Genomic DNA, 14,201 nt, shown 5'->3' on the forward strand with positions numbered 1-14,201 from the left:
TAGGAAGAAAAAATGTTGCTTACATAGGTTACATAATTTGGCATTATGTTGGCTAGGGCTAGGTCTTCTGTAGTTAAAAATTCAGATTTCTTCTTGTGCTGTATATCTTTCCTTATGGGCTTTTCCACACTATTCTGTTCTGCTGCTGACCTATTCTTGGGCTGTTGCCAGTGCCTCTGACTAGTCAATAACCAGTGCGTTCAATTGGATTGTGAATAAATATTATAAGTCAGGGTTTTGGTGAAATACAACAGCTTCTACTCTGATTAAATCATCTTGTTGGGTGCTTGGCATAATGTTATCATAGTTGTTTTATTGACACAACCAAGTCAGACTACAATGGATCTTCTGATTAGTGTTTTGAGTCTTTTCGAAAGGGATTCAAAAACGCCACATGGAACTTGAATGATTTCATTCAGATTTTCACTTGTATTGAAACTGAAGTACAAATATTGTAAAGTAGAAATGGGGAGATGGTTGATGCATAGGCAATCACCTGCACTCCCCGTTAACCAGTCATCGAGGCCCTGGCAGCAGCTCAGGAGGAGGTCAGCTATTTGACAACCTCGAGACATTGTGAAGATGCAAATACACAGGGACACACAAAATTCTTGTGCTGCTGGAACAATGTATTTTTCTGAACTCAGCCTGATGTCAGGTCGCATACTGGGAATGCATTACACACCTTTCCTTTCTAGCATCATACATACAATATCTGCAACTCAGGAAGTGATAAACAGCAGATATAAAATAAAATTGAAGTGAGATAAAGGTAGTGTTTGGGTAGTGATCAGAAACCCCAAGATATATTATGAAGTCAGAAAATTGTTGGTGTCCAGTGTATTTTGACATCCGTCTGAAGGTATGATGTTTCACTCCTGGCGCGATTCTACTGACAAACTATGGAGCTTTAATCAAAACAAATTTTATTTCACAAAGTTTAACTTTAACAAATATATTAGCTTAACATTTAACAATTGAGCAATACTAAAACATAAGGCACAATTCTTAAATGCTATCCTATCACTGAGTTCCAATCGAGCAAAATGTCCCTCGTAGAGTCAGACCCTTCTCTATAATTAGTTAGCAAAGCACAGGCATACTTGCTTGTGACTTAAGTTAAGGTTAGCTCCAGTCCTGGAGCTTTCAGAAAGCTCTAGAGAGAGAGTCCTTTTTCTTTTAGCAGGTGCAGGCAGCAAATGCATGTATTTTAAAATGAAACGGCTTTCCTGCAAGCTTTGTTCCTCCCAGGAATCACATGACTATCCCTGTCAATCAACCTAATCAAAACTCACGTAACCCTGCATATCTAGTCTAAAATCCCAGGGAAACCTAAATAAACAAAAGGTCCATTAACTCTACAAAGTAACGCGTTCCGAGCAAAAATTAGTTATCCTGCATTCTCAGCACTTGAGCTGCATGGTTTCCCAGACAAATTGATTCTTGTAACAAAACACTGCCCCTTAAAGCAGTCTACGGAAACATAAATTCTATCAAAATGGCACAGTATCATCACAATAGGTAGAACATAGAGCGGTATAGCACAGGAACAGGCCCTTCGGCCCACAATGTACTGCCAAACATAATACCAAATTAAACTAATCCCTTTTGCCTGCCTTTGGCCCATATCCCTCTATTCCTTGCATATTAATGTGCTTATCTAAGCTCTCCTATCATCTACTTACACCACCACCCTTGACAATGCGTTCCAGATAGCTACCACTGTTGTTTTTAAAAAAATTGCCCCTCACATCTCCTTTGAACTTCTCCCCCTCACCTTAAGTGCATGTCCCCTAGTATTAGATATTTTAACTCTGGGGGAAAAAGATTCTGACTGTTAACCCTGTCTATGCCTCTCATAATTTTATAGACTTCTATCAGGTCTCTCCTCAGCCTCTGCCACTTCAGAGAAAACAACCCTAGTATGTCCAGCCTCTCCTTATAGCTCATACCCTCTAATCTAGGTAGCATCCTGGTAAACCACTTCTGCATCCTCTCCAAAAGATCCACACCTTTCCTGTAATGTGGCAACCAGAACTGAACCCAATAGTATGGCCTAAGTTTTATAAAACTGCAACATGACATCCTGGCTCTTGTACCCAATGCCCTGACCAATAAAGGCAAGCATGCCATATGCCTTTTTTACCACCTTATCTACTTGTGTGGCCACTTTCAGGGAGCTAGGGATTTGAATCCCAAGAGCCTCTGTACATCAGTGCTGTTCATGGTCTTGCCATTAACTGTGTAATTCCCCTTAACATTTGATCTCCCAAAGTGCAGCACCTCACACCTGCCTGGATTAAACTGTCTGCTGTTTCTCCGCCCATATCTGCAACTGATCTATATCCCACTGTATCCTTTGGCAACTTTCTACACGATCCACAATTCCACCTATCTTTGTGTCATCTGCAAACTTATTAACCCACCCATCTACGTTTTCATCCAAGTCATTAATATATATTACAAACAGCAGAGGCCCCAGTATGGATCCCTGCAAAAGATCACTACTCATGGGCCTCCAGCCAGAAAACCACCCTTCGACCACTACTGGTGGCCAGGTCACCGTGGATCCCATGCATCTTAATTTTTGGGATGAGCCTACCATGAGGAACTTTGTCGAAAGTCTTACTGAAATCTATGTAGACAACATAGGGGGTGGCGCAGTAGTTAGCACTGTTGCCTCACATCGCCAGGGACCTGGGTTCAATTCCAGCCTTGGGTCACTGTTTGTGTGGAGTTTGCAGGTTCTACCTGTGTCTGCGTGGGTTTCCTCTGGGTGCTTCAGTTTCCTCCCACAGTCCAAAGATATGTGGGTTAGGCTGATTGGCCTTGCTATATTACCCCATCGTGGGAGATTAGCAGGGGAAATGTGTGGGTAACAGGAATAGGGTCTGGGTGGGATTGTGGTTGGTGCAGACTTGATGGGCTGAATGGCCTCCTTCTGTAATGTAATATTCTAACATCTGCTTTGCCCTCATCGATCACCTTCATCACCTCTTTGAAAAAAATCAGTCAAGTTTGTAAGACATGACCTGCCCTGCACAAAGCCATGCTGACTTTCCCTAATTAGTAAGAAGTCCAACAACACCAGGTTAAAGTCCAACAGGTTTATTTGGTAGCAAAAGCCACAAGCATTTGGAACAGGCTGTCCCTTCGTCAGGTGGGTGGGAGTTCTGATCACAAACAGAGCACAAAGACACAAACTCAATTTACATGAATAATGATTGAAATGTGAGTCTTTACAGCTAATCAAGTCTTAAAGGTACAGACAATGTGAGTGGAGGGAGCATTAAGCACAGGTTAGAGATGTGTATTGTCTCCAGACAGGACAGCTAGTGAGATTGTGCACATCCAGGCAGGTTGTGGGGATTACAGATAGTGTGACATGAACCCAATATCCCGGTTGAGGCCGTCCTCATGTGTGCAGAACCTGGCTATCAGTCTCTGCTCAGCGACTCTGCGCTGTCGTGAAGGCTGCCTTGGAGAATGCTTAGCCGGAGATCAGAGGCTGAATGCCCGTGACCGCTGAAGTGCTCCCCAACAGGAAGAGAACGGTCTTCATTCATCCGTTGTCGTAGCGTCTGCATGGTTTCCCCAATGTACCATGCCTCGGGACATCCTTTCCTGCAGCGTAACAGGTAGACAACGTTGGCCGAGTTGCAAGAGTGTGTACCTGGTGGATGGTGTTTTTGCGTGAGATTATGGCATCTGTGTCGATGATCCGGCACATCTTGCAGAGGTTGCTGTGGCAGGGCTGTGTGGTGCCATGGTCACTGTTCTCCTGAAGGTTGGGTAGTTTGCTGCAGACAATGGTCTGTTTGAGGTTGTGCGGTTGTTTGAAGGCAAGAAGTGGGGGTGTGGGGATGGCCTTGGCGAGATGTTCTTCTTCATCAATGACATGTTGATGGCTCCGGAGGACATGTCGTAGCTTCTCCGCTTCGGGGAAGTACTGGACGACGAAGGGTACTCTGTCCACCCTGTCCCGTGTTTGTCTTCTGAGGAGGTCGGTGCGGTTTTTCGCTGTTGCGCGTCGGAACAAAAAACCGCACCGACCTCCTCAGAAGACAAACACGGGACACGGCGGACAGAGTATCCTTCGTCATCCAGTACTTTCCAAGAGCGGAGAAGCTACGACATCTCCTCCGGAGCCATCAACATGTCATTGATGAAGATGAACATCTCGCCAAGGCCATCCCCACACCCCCACTTCTTGCTTTCAAACAACCGCGCAACCTCAAATAGACCATTGTCCGCAGCAAACTACCCAGCCTTCAGGAGAACAGTGACCATGGCACCACACAACCCTGTCACAGCAACCCCTGCAAGACGTGCCGGATCATCGCCACGGATGCCATCACCTCACGTGAGAACACCATCTACCAGGTACACGGTACATACTCTTGCAACTCGGCCAATGTTGTCTACCTGTTATGCTGCAGGAAAGGATGTCCCGAGGCATGGTACATTGGGGAAACCATGCAGACGCTACGACAACGGATAAATGAAGACCGTTCTCTTCCTGTTGGGGAGCACTTCAGCGGTCACGGGCATTCAGCCTCTGATCTCTGGCTAAGCGTTCTCCAAGGCAGCCTTCACAACAGCGCAGAGTCGCTGAGCAGAGACTGATGGCCAGGTTCCGCACACGAGGACGGCCTCAACCGGGATATTGGGTTCATGTCACACTATCTGTAACCCCCACAACCTGCCTGGATGTGCAAAATCTCACTAGCTGTCCTGTCTGGAGACAATACACATCTCTTTAACCTGTGCTTAATGCTCCCTCCACTCACATTGTCTGTACCTTTAAGACTTGATTAGCTGTAAAGACTCACATTCCAATCATTATTCATGTAAATTGAGTTTGTGTCTTTGTGCCCTGTTTGTAATCAGAATTCCCGCCCACCTGACGAAGGGTCAGCCTGTTCCAAAAGCTAGTGGCTTTTGCTACCAAATAAACCTGTTGGACTTTAACCTGGTGTTGTTAAACTTCTTACTGTGTTTACCCCAGTCCAACGCCGGCATTTCCACATCATTTCCCTAATTAGGCCATGCTTTTCGAAATGCACGTAAATCCTATCCCTAAGAATCCTCTCCAATAGCTTCCCTTCCACCGATGTGAGCCACACTGGTCTATAATTTCCTGGATTACCTCTTTTTCCTTTGAACAGAGGAGCAACAATAGCTACTTGCTAGTCCTCCAGGACCTCTCCAGTAGTGAGGATACAAAGATCTTTGTCAGGGCAACCTCTTTTGCCTCTTTCAATAATCTGGGGTAGATCCCATAGGGCCCTGGGAACTTAGAACGTAGAACAGTACAGCACAGAACAGGCCTTTCGGCCCACGATGTTGTGCTGAGTTTTATCTGAAACCAAGATCAAGCTATCCCATTCCCTATCATCCTGGTGGGCTCCATGTGCCTATCCAATAACCGCTTAAATGTTCCTAAAGTGTCTGACTCCACTATCACTTCAGGCAGTCCATTCCACACCCCAACCATAGAACCATAGAAAATTACAGCTCAGAAACAGGCCTTTTGGCCCTTCTTGTCTGTGCTGAACCATTTTATGCCTAGTACCACTGACCTGCACTTGGACCATATTCCTCCACACCCCTCTCATCCATGAACCCGTCCAAGTTTTTCTTAAATGTATTTGGCAGCTCATTCCACACTCCCACCACTCTCTGCGTGAAGAAGCCCTCCCTAATATTCCCTTTAAACTTTTCTCCTTTCACCCTTAACCCATGCCCTCTGGTTTTTTTCTCCCCTAGCCTCAGCGGAAAAAGCCTGCTTGCATTCACTCTATCTATACCCATCAAAATCTTATACACCTCTATCAAATCTCCCCTCAATCTTCTACGCTCCAGGGAATAAAGTCCCAACCTATTCAATCTCTCTCTGTAACTCAGCTTCTCAAGTCCCAGCAACATCCTTGTGAAACTTCTCTGCACTCTTTCAATCTTATTTACATCCTTCCTGTAACTAGGTGACCAAAACTGTACACAATACTCCAAACTCGGCCTCACCAATGCCTTATATAACCTTACCATAACACTCCAACTTTTATACTCGATACTCCGATTTATAAAGGCCAATGTACCAAAGGCACTCTTTACGACCCTATCCACCTGTGACGTCACTTTTAGGGAATTCTGTACCTGTATTCCCAGATCTCTCTGTTCAACTGCACTCTTCAGAGTCCTACCATTTACCCTGTACGTTCTACTTTGGTTTGTCCTTCCAAAGTGCAATATCTCACACTTGTCTGCGTTAAATTCCATTTGCCATTTTTCAGCCCATTTTTCTAGTTGGTCCAAATCCCTCTGCAAGCTTTGAAAACCTTCCTCACTGTCCACTACACCTCCAATCTTTGTATCATCAGCAAACTTGCTGATCCAATTGACCACATTATCATCCAGATCATTGATATAGATGACAAACAACAATGGACCCAACACCGATCCCTGCGGCACACCACTAGTCACAGGCCTCCACTCAGAGAACCAATCCTCCACAACCACTCTCTGGCTTCTTCCATTGAGCCAGTGTTTTATCCAATTTACTACCTCCCCATGTATACCTAGCGACTGAACCTTCTTAACTAACCTCCCATGAGGGACCTTGTCAAAGGCCTTGCTGAAATCCAGGTAGACAACATCCACCGCCTTCCCTTCATCCACTTTCCTGGTAACCTCCTCGAAAAACTCTAATTGGTCAAACATGACCTACCACGCACAAAGCCATGTTGACTCTCCCTAATTTGTGACTCTCCACATATTTGTAGATCCTATCCCGTATCACACCTTCCAATAACTTGCCCACCACCGACGTCAAACTTACTGGCCTATAATTTCTCGGATTTCTTTTGGAACCTTTTTTAAACAACGGAACAACATGAGCCACCCTCCAATCATCCGGCACCTCCCCCATGAATACTGAACCACTCTGAGTAAAAAACCTACCTCGGACATCCTTCCTATATCTCCCACCATGAACCCTATAGTTATGCCCCCTTATAATAGCTCCATCCACCTGAGGAAAAAGTCTTTGAACGTTCACTCTATCTATCCCCTTCATCATTTTATAAACCTCTATTAAGTCTCCCCTCAGCCTCCTCCGCTCCAGAGAGAACAGTCCTAGCTCCCTCAACCTTTCCTCATAAGACCTATCCTCCAAACCAGGCAGCATCCTGGTAAATATCCTTTGCACCCTTTCCAGCGCTTCCACATCCTTCTTATAGTGAGGTGGCCAGAACTGCACACAATATTCCAAATGTGGTCTCACCAAAGTCCTGTACAGTTGCAGCATAACCCCACGGCTCTTAAACTCCAACCCCCTGTTAATAAAAGCTAACACACTATAGGCCTTCTTCACAGCTCTATCCACTTGAGTGGCAACCTTCAGAGATCTGTGAATATGGACCCCAAGATCTCTCTGTTCCTCCACAGTCTTCAGAACCCTACCTTTGACCCTGTAATCCACATTTAAATTAGTCCTACCAAAATGAATCACCTCACATTTATCAGGGTTAAACTCCATCTGCTATTTTTCAGCCCAGCTTTGCATTCTATCAATGTCTCTTTGCAGTCTACAACAGCCCTCCACCTCATCCACTACTCCACCAATCTTGGTGTCATCAGCAAATTTACTGATCCACCCTTCAGCCCCCCCTCTAGGTCATTAATAAAAATCACAAATAGCAGAGGACCAAGCACTGATCCCTGTGGCACTCCGCTGGCAATCTGCCTCCAGTCCGAAAATTTTCCATCCACCACCACCTTCTGTCTTCGATCAGATAGCCAATTACCTATCCAATCGGCCAACTTTCCCTCTATCCCACACCTCCTTACTTTCATCATAAGCCGACCATGGGGGATCTTATCAAACGCCTAACTAAAATCCATGTATATGACATCAACTGCCCTACCTTCATCAATACACTTAGTTACCTCCTCAAAATATTTTATCAAATTTGTGAGGCACGACTTGCCCTTCATGAATCCGTGCTGACTATCCCGGATTAATCCGCATCTTTCTAAATGGTCGTAAATCCCATCTCTAAGGACCTTTTCCATCAACTTACCAACCACCGAAGTAAGACTAACCGGCCTATAATTACCAGGGTCATTTCTATTCCCTTTCTTAAACACAGGAACAACATTCGCCACTCTCCAGTCCTCTGGTACCATCCCCGTGGACAGTGAGGACCCAAAGCTCAATGGTTCTGCAATCTCATCCCTTGCCTCCCAAAGAATCCTAGGATATATTTCATCAGGCCCAGGGGACTTATCCGTTTATTCAAAACTGCCAGTACATCCTCCCTCTGAACATCTACTTCCTCCAGCCTATTAGCCTGTAACACCTTCTCTTCCTCAAAAACATGGCCCCTCTCCTTGGTGAACACTGAAAAAAAGTATTCGTTCATCACCTCTCCCATCTCTACTGACTCAATACACAAGTTCCCACTACTGTCCTTGACCGGCCCTAACCTCACCCTGGTCATTCTTTTATTCCTCTCAATAGAGTAAAAAGCCTTGGGGTTTTCCTTGATCTGACCCGCCACGGACTTCTCATGTCCCCTCCTAGCTCTCCTAAGCCCCTTTTTCAGCTCATTCCTTGCTAACTTGTAACCCTCAATCGAGCCATCTGAACTTTGTTTCCTCACCCCTACATAAGCTTCCCTCTTCCTTTTTACAAGACATTCCACCTCTTTTGTGAACCATGGTTCCCTCACTCGGCCATTTCCTCCCTGCCTGACAGGGACATACCTATCAAGGACACCCAGTATTTGTTCCTTGAAAAAGTTCCACTTTTCATTCGTGCCTTTCCCTGACAGTTTCTGTTCCCATCTTATGCCCCCTAATTCCCCTAACTTATCCACCTTAATGCTCTTCAAGAGACCCAACACCACTTTCTTGATCTCATAATGTCCTAGCATATTCACGTGCTCCACACTAATCTCACTATCCTCCATTTCCTTCTCCTTGGTGAATACCGATGCAAAGTACTCATTTAGGATTTCACTCAGGTCCTCTGCCTCCAAGCACAAGTTCCCTCCTTTATCCTAGAGTGGTTCTACCCTCTGCCTAGTTATCATGTTTTTAATGTATGCATAAAATGCCTTGGGGCACTCTTTAACCCAACTTGCCAAGGTCATTTCATGGCCCCTCCTTGCTCTCCTAATTCCCTGCTTGAGTTCTTTTCTGCTTTCTTTGTATTCCTCTCGGGCACTATCAGATTTTTAGCTTCCTAAACCTTACATATGCCTTTTTTCCCTTTTGACTAAATTCACAACTGAATTCAGATCAAATGTGGACTTACCCGACATCAGCTGCTCCCAATTGACTCTCCCTAGCTCCTGCCTAATATTGTCGTAATTTGCCCTCCTCCAATTTAGGTCCTGACTTAGTACCTTCCCGCCAAGTCCTGACTATATGCGTGATAATTTAAAATATACTTAAGACTAAATATTGAATCGTTGGCTGTTAAAATCTAAAATAAAGACTTGGCTATTACATTGGTTTCACTCAGTCTCCTCATTTATCTGTCCTGATTTCAGTGGGTATTCCACGGGTAAATCATTTAGATACAGTAATAAAACAAAGCTGATAAACTGTAGGAAATGTGTTGAGACAGCAAGTTGCAGTAGCAGCCAGCAGTGAACCAAACAAATTCCATGCAGTGACTCAGGCAGGAAATGTTCGTAGTGCAAGTTACTGTTATCAGGCATTACCACACTGCCAATTTTGGAACCTATTGTTGAAGAGGAAGGTCTGTCCATTTTTCCAGTTTATTCTCCTCAAATTCCTGACATGCTGGAATACAGCTCCCTGTGCTGTAGGCATCCTGATGTCACTGCAGGAAATCCTAGCTTTGTGGAACAGATATATTGAAGGGCATTCTGTGCTGGTTTTACCTATTCAATCATATTTACTCTGCACAGAATGCGTGACATGTAGATGTATTGTAAATGCAATTTTTCGTGTATTGCTACCTCTTTTTATAACAGTTTGACTGTCTAGTTCGCAAAATTCACTTGCCAAAGACCTATTTGAATTTCAGTACGTTTGTTAGAAAAGATTTGGGAAATACCTTGTTGCAGATATCTCTGTTGAAACTTTATGCTATCTGTGGATTAGTTTCCTATTTGGTGTGAAATAGGTTTATTTAGGAACATTTATTCCAGTTACAGGACAGGCTTATGAAAACCTGGTGGCGGAAATCATGTCAATGGGTTATGAGCGGGAGCAGGTTCTTGCAGCACTACGGGCAAGCTTCAATAATCCAGATAGAGCAGTGGAATATCTTCTGACGGTGAGTTGCAAGTGGACTCTGGAATGTTTTAAAATTTCGAAGTATTAATTTTTACCTATAGATGGAGGTACTGACTTAGAATCAAATACTGAAGAGCTGGAAATTACCTGAAAGATTGTGTATATAATTGGAGTGAGCAAAATGAGCTGAACGACCTTTCCTACCTCTTGCCATTAACAAGAGTTGCATAATTGGCATTGACAGTTTTTGCATTGATTTTCATCCCACCTTTATTTTCCATTTGGATTTTTTATGCGTAAACCTGATCAGGTTGTTCATTCTTGAAGGGCATCACAGTAAAGGCTGATCCTGTACCTTTTTTTTGCCCTCACTTGATGGTAACTGTAGTGCTCCTTTTGCTGAGTGCAGCTAGAGTCCAGAATCTTCTGATCTTCATGGCTTAGCATCATGCCACACAGTGCCTTTGTTTGCTATACCAAGGAGTATTTTGAAGTGTACTCCTCAGTGGAAGACTGTTCAAATGAAAAACATTATGGAAATGATCAAATAAGGTAGTCTATAGTAGTAATAACTGTCCCTCAAACCAAAGTGTGCGTCAGAGGAGCGAGGCATAATCCTCTGACAAAGTTATGCTGCCTAAATAAGACTTGGAAAATACGTGAATTATTAGACTTAAAATAGAGCAGCAGATTACAGCGCCTTCATAGTAATCTGCAGGTCAGTACTTATGATCCCATGCTGTTTTGATAGTCGCCCACCTAGGATTTAATCAGTATTTGAACAGTCTGATCATCTGACAGATTAGCTTGCAATATTGAGGTATCATTGCATTGCTTCTTAGAATCCAAGTTTAAGCTAAGTTAATGGGCCTTAGCATCGGATTGTGGAGTGGGGTGGATGCCATTGATGCTTTGGGGAACCCCTCTCCGAACTCCACAGATAAGTGTTTGCACAACAGTTGCTCAGAAGCGCAAATATTTTTAGGGGGTAATAGCCCTGTGCTAGGAACCATCTGAAAGTGCGATTAAATTGCAATGTTTGGATGGCTCCAACACAGTTGCACTAATTGTTACTCAGAAAAAGTTTAAAGATTTAAAATTTCCTTCTAACTTCTGGATAACTGTTGTGAAGACCCATACCACTGCCCCACCATAAAAAAGAGGATGTGTCCTCTTGCACTTTGTTGAAGCTGGACTTTGACGCAGGGCCTTGGGGATGAGTTGCGATGCCTGGATCTCGCCCGGCCTCAGTAAGAAGCTCAGGCAAGTTAGAATCGCAAGAAAAATCCTGAAAGTAATTGTGCGAAGAGAGGCAATTCAATGCTGCTTACCACTCTAATTCCTCAATGGCAAGTTCAGGACGAGGATAATTTGGTCTTTGAAATTTGTCCCTACTGTACAGAAATGTTGAATTAATGTACACAAAGAACAGTACAGGCCCTCCAAGCCTGTGCCGCTCCTTGGTCCAACTAGACCAATCGTTTGTATCCCTCCATTCCCAGGCTGCTCATGTGACTATCCAGGTAAGTCTTAAACGATGTCAGCGTGCCTGCCTCCACCACCCTACTTGGCAGCGCATTCCAGGCCCCCACCACCCTCTGTGTAAAAAAACATCCCTCTAATATCTGAGTTATACTTCGCCCCTCTCACCTTGAGCCCGTGACCCCTCGTGAACGTCACTTCTGATCTGGGAAAAAGCTTCCCACCGTTCACCCTATTTATCCCCTTCATAATCTTGTACACCTCTATTAGATCTCCCCTCATTCTCCGTCTTTCCAAGGAGAACAAGCCCAGTTTACCCAATCTCTCCTCATAGCTAAGACCCTCCATACCAGGCAACATCCTGGTAAACCTTCTCTGCACTCTCTCTAACGCCTCCACGTCCTTCTGGTAGTGCAGCGACCAGAACTGGACGCAGTACTCCAAATGTGGCCTAACCAGCGTTCTATACAGCTGCATCATCAGACTCCAGCTTTTATACTCAATACCCCGTCCTATAAAGGCAAGCATACCATATGCCTTCTTCACCACCTTCTCCACCTGTGTTGCCACCTTCAAGGATTTGTGGACTTGCACACCTAGGTCCCTCTGTGTTTCTATACTCCTGATGACTCTGCCATTTATTGTCTAACTCCTCCCTACATTATTTCTTCCAAAATGCATCACTTCGCATTTATCCGGATTAAACTCCATCTGCCACCTCTCTGCCCAATTTTCCAGCCTATCTATATCCTGCTGTATTGCCCGACAATGCTCTTCGCTATCCGCAAGTCCAGCCATCTTCGTGTCATCCGCAAACTTGCTGACACCAGTTACGCCTTCTTCCAAATCATTTATATATATCACAAATAGCAGAGGTCCTAGTACAGAGCCCTGCGGAACACCACTGGTCACAGACCTCCAGCCGGAAAAAGACCCTTCGACCACTACCCTCTGTCTCCTATGGCCAAGCCAGTTCTCCACCCATCTAGCCACTTCTCCTTGTTTGTCGCACTGTGGACTTAATGGCTTCTTCCTATTAGGCTTAAATTGCAGAACTCAACTCAGTAAGTTAGTTCTTCTGGTCTCCGCAGTTGCTTTTTTTAATCTCTCGATGGCATAAAAATACCAGAATTGATGTAGGTTTTTAAATACTGATGGAGTAACTCCTTTTCAACTAAACAAAATACCGCGCAGTCTGGAAATTTGAAATAAAAGCAGAAAGTTCTGGGAATACTCATCAGGCAGCATCTGTGGGGCAAAACAGAGTTCATGTTTCAGGTTAATGACCTTTCATCGGCGGCACGGTAGCACAGTGGTTAGCACTGCTGCTTCACAGCTCCAGGGACCTGGGTTCGATTCCCGGCTTGGGTCACTGTCTGTGTGGAGTTTGCACATTCTCCTCGTGTCTGCGTGGGTTTCCTCCGGGTGCTCCGGTTTCCTCCCACAGTCCAAAGATGTGCGGGCTAGGTTGATTGGCCATGGTAAAATTGCCCCATAGTGTCCTGGGATGCGTAGATTAGAGGGATTAGCGGGTAAAATATGTAGCAATATGGGGGTAGGGCCTGGGTGGGATTGTGGTCGGTGCAGACTCGATGGGCCAAATGGCCTCTTTCTGTACTGTAGGGTTTCTATGATTTCTATGATGATCAGAATTGAACTTGGATAGAAATGTTGTGGGAGAGGGCAGGAAGATAAAGGAGAAAGCCTTTGATGGAATGGAGGGTAGAAGAGATTAAATGATAAAAGGTGTCATGATTTGAAAGCCTAGTAATGAATATAGCAAAGAAACAAAAAATGTGTCCAGATAAGGCATGGCTACATAGCCACATGAATGCAGCATAAAAGCGATAAAGAAACGAGAAGATCGAACCAGCAAAAAGAATATAAAACTTAAGTATTTATGAAAAAAGAGACTTGCTGTCAAAGCTTTTGATCCTGTATTCATCAGGACAGATGCAAGAATGCCAGATTTCAAGGGGAGTAACAATTGCACTAGACAAGGGTGCTGATTGAGGTGTTGCCATGGAGAATGCACCAGTGAACACAATTGACTGCCAACCAAACAGCATCCTTTTCTCGTGTTATGCAAATTGTTGTTCTATCTGAAATTTGTCATTCTTGCATCTGTCCTGATGAGTACATGACGAAAAACTTTGGCAATTTGTTTTTTTTACCAACAATACTCAAGTTTTCTATGACTATTAATATAAAACGTGATGGAAACAGCGATTATGATGGAAAACTGTTTAATTTGGTGTTAAGTCCAGAAAGCGACAGAGTACTGAGTTGAAATACAAGTTGCTCTTTCTCAAGTTTGCATTGAGCTTCATTGGAACACTAGCAAACCAACGCCAGAGAGGAAGCAAGGTGCAAAACTAAAACGACAAATGACAGGTCATGCTTGTAGCCTGAACAGAGGTGTGTTCCACTGTAGAGGAGACCATATC

The 14,201-nt window shown here is 44.3% G+C and overlaps 1 protein-coding gene across 1 annotated transcript in view; it reads left to right on the forward strand.

Annotated features, from left to right (window-relative positions):
- Positions 1-14,201, forward strand: part of LOC144479378 (uncharacterized) — a 116,811-nt gene that overhangs the window by 88,240 nt on the left and 14,370 nt on the right. The window contains exon 18 of the mRNA XM_078197998.1: positions 10,185-10,312. Coding sequence (XP_078054124.1) covers positions 10,185-10,312 — 128 coding nt within the window. The remainder of the gene's footprint in view (positions 1-10,184; positions 10,313-14,201) is intronic.

Source organism: Mustelus asterias, chromosome 26 (genome assembly GCF_964213995.1).
Source record: "Mustelus asterias chromosome 26, sMusAst1.hap1.1, whole genome shotgun sequence".
NCBI lineage: Eukaryota > Metazoa > Chordata > Chondrichthyes > Carcharhiniformes > Triakidae > Mustelus > Mustelus asterias.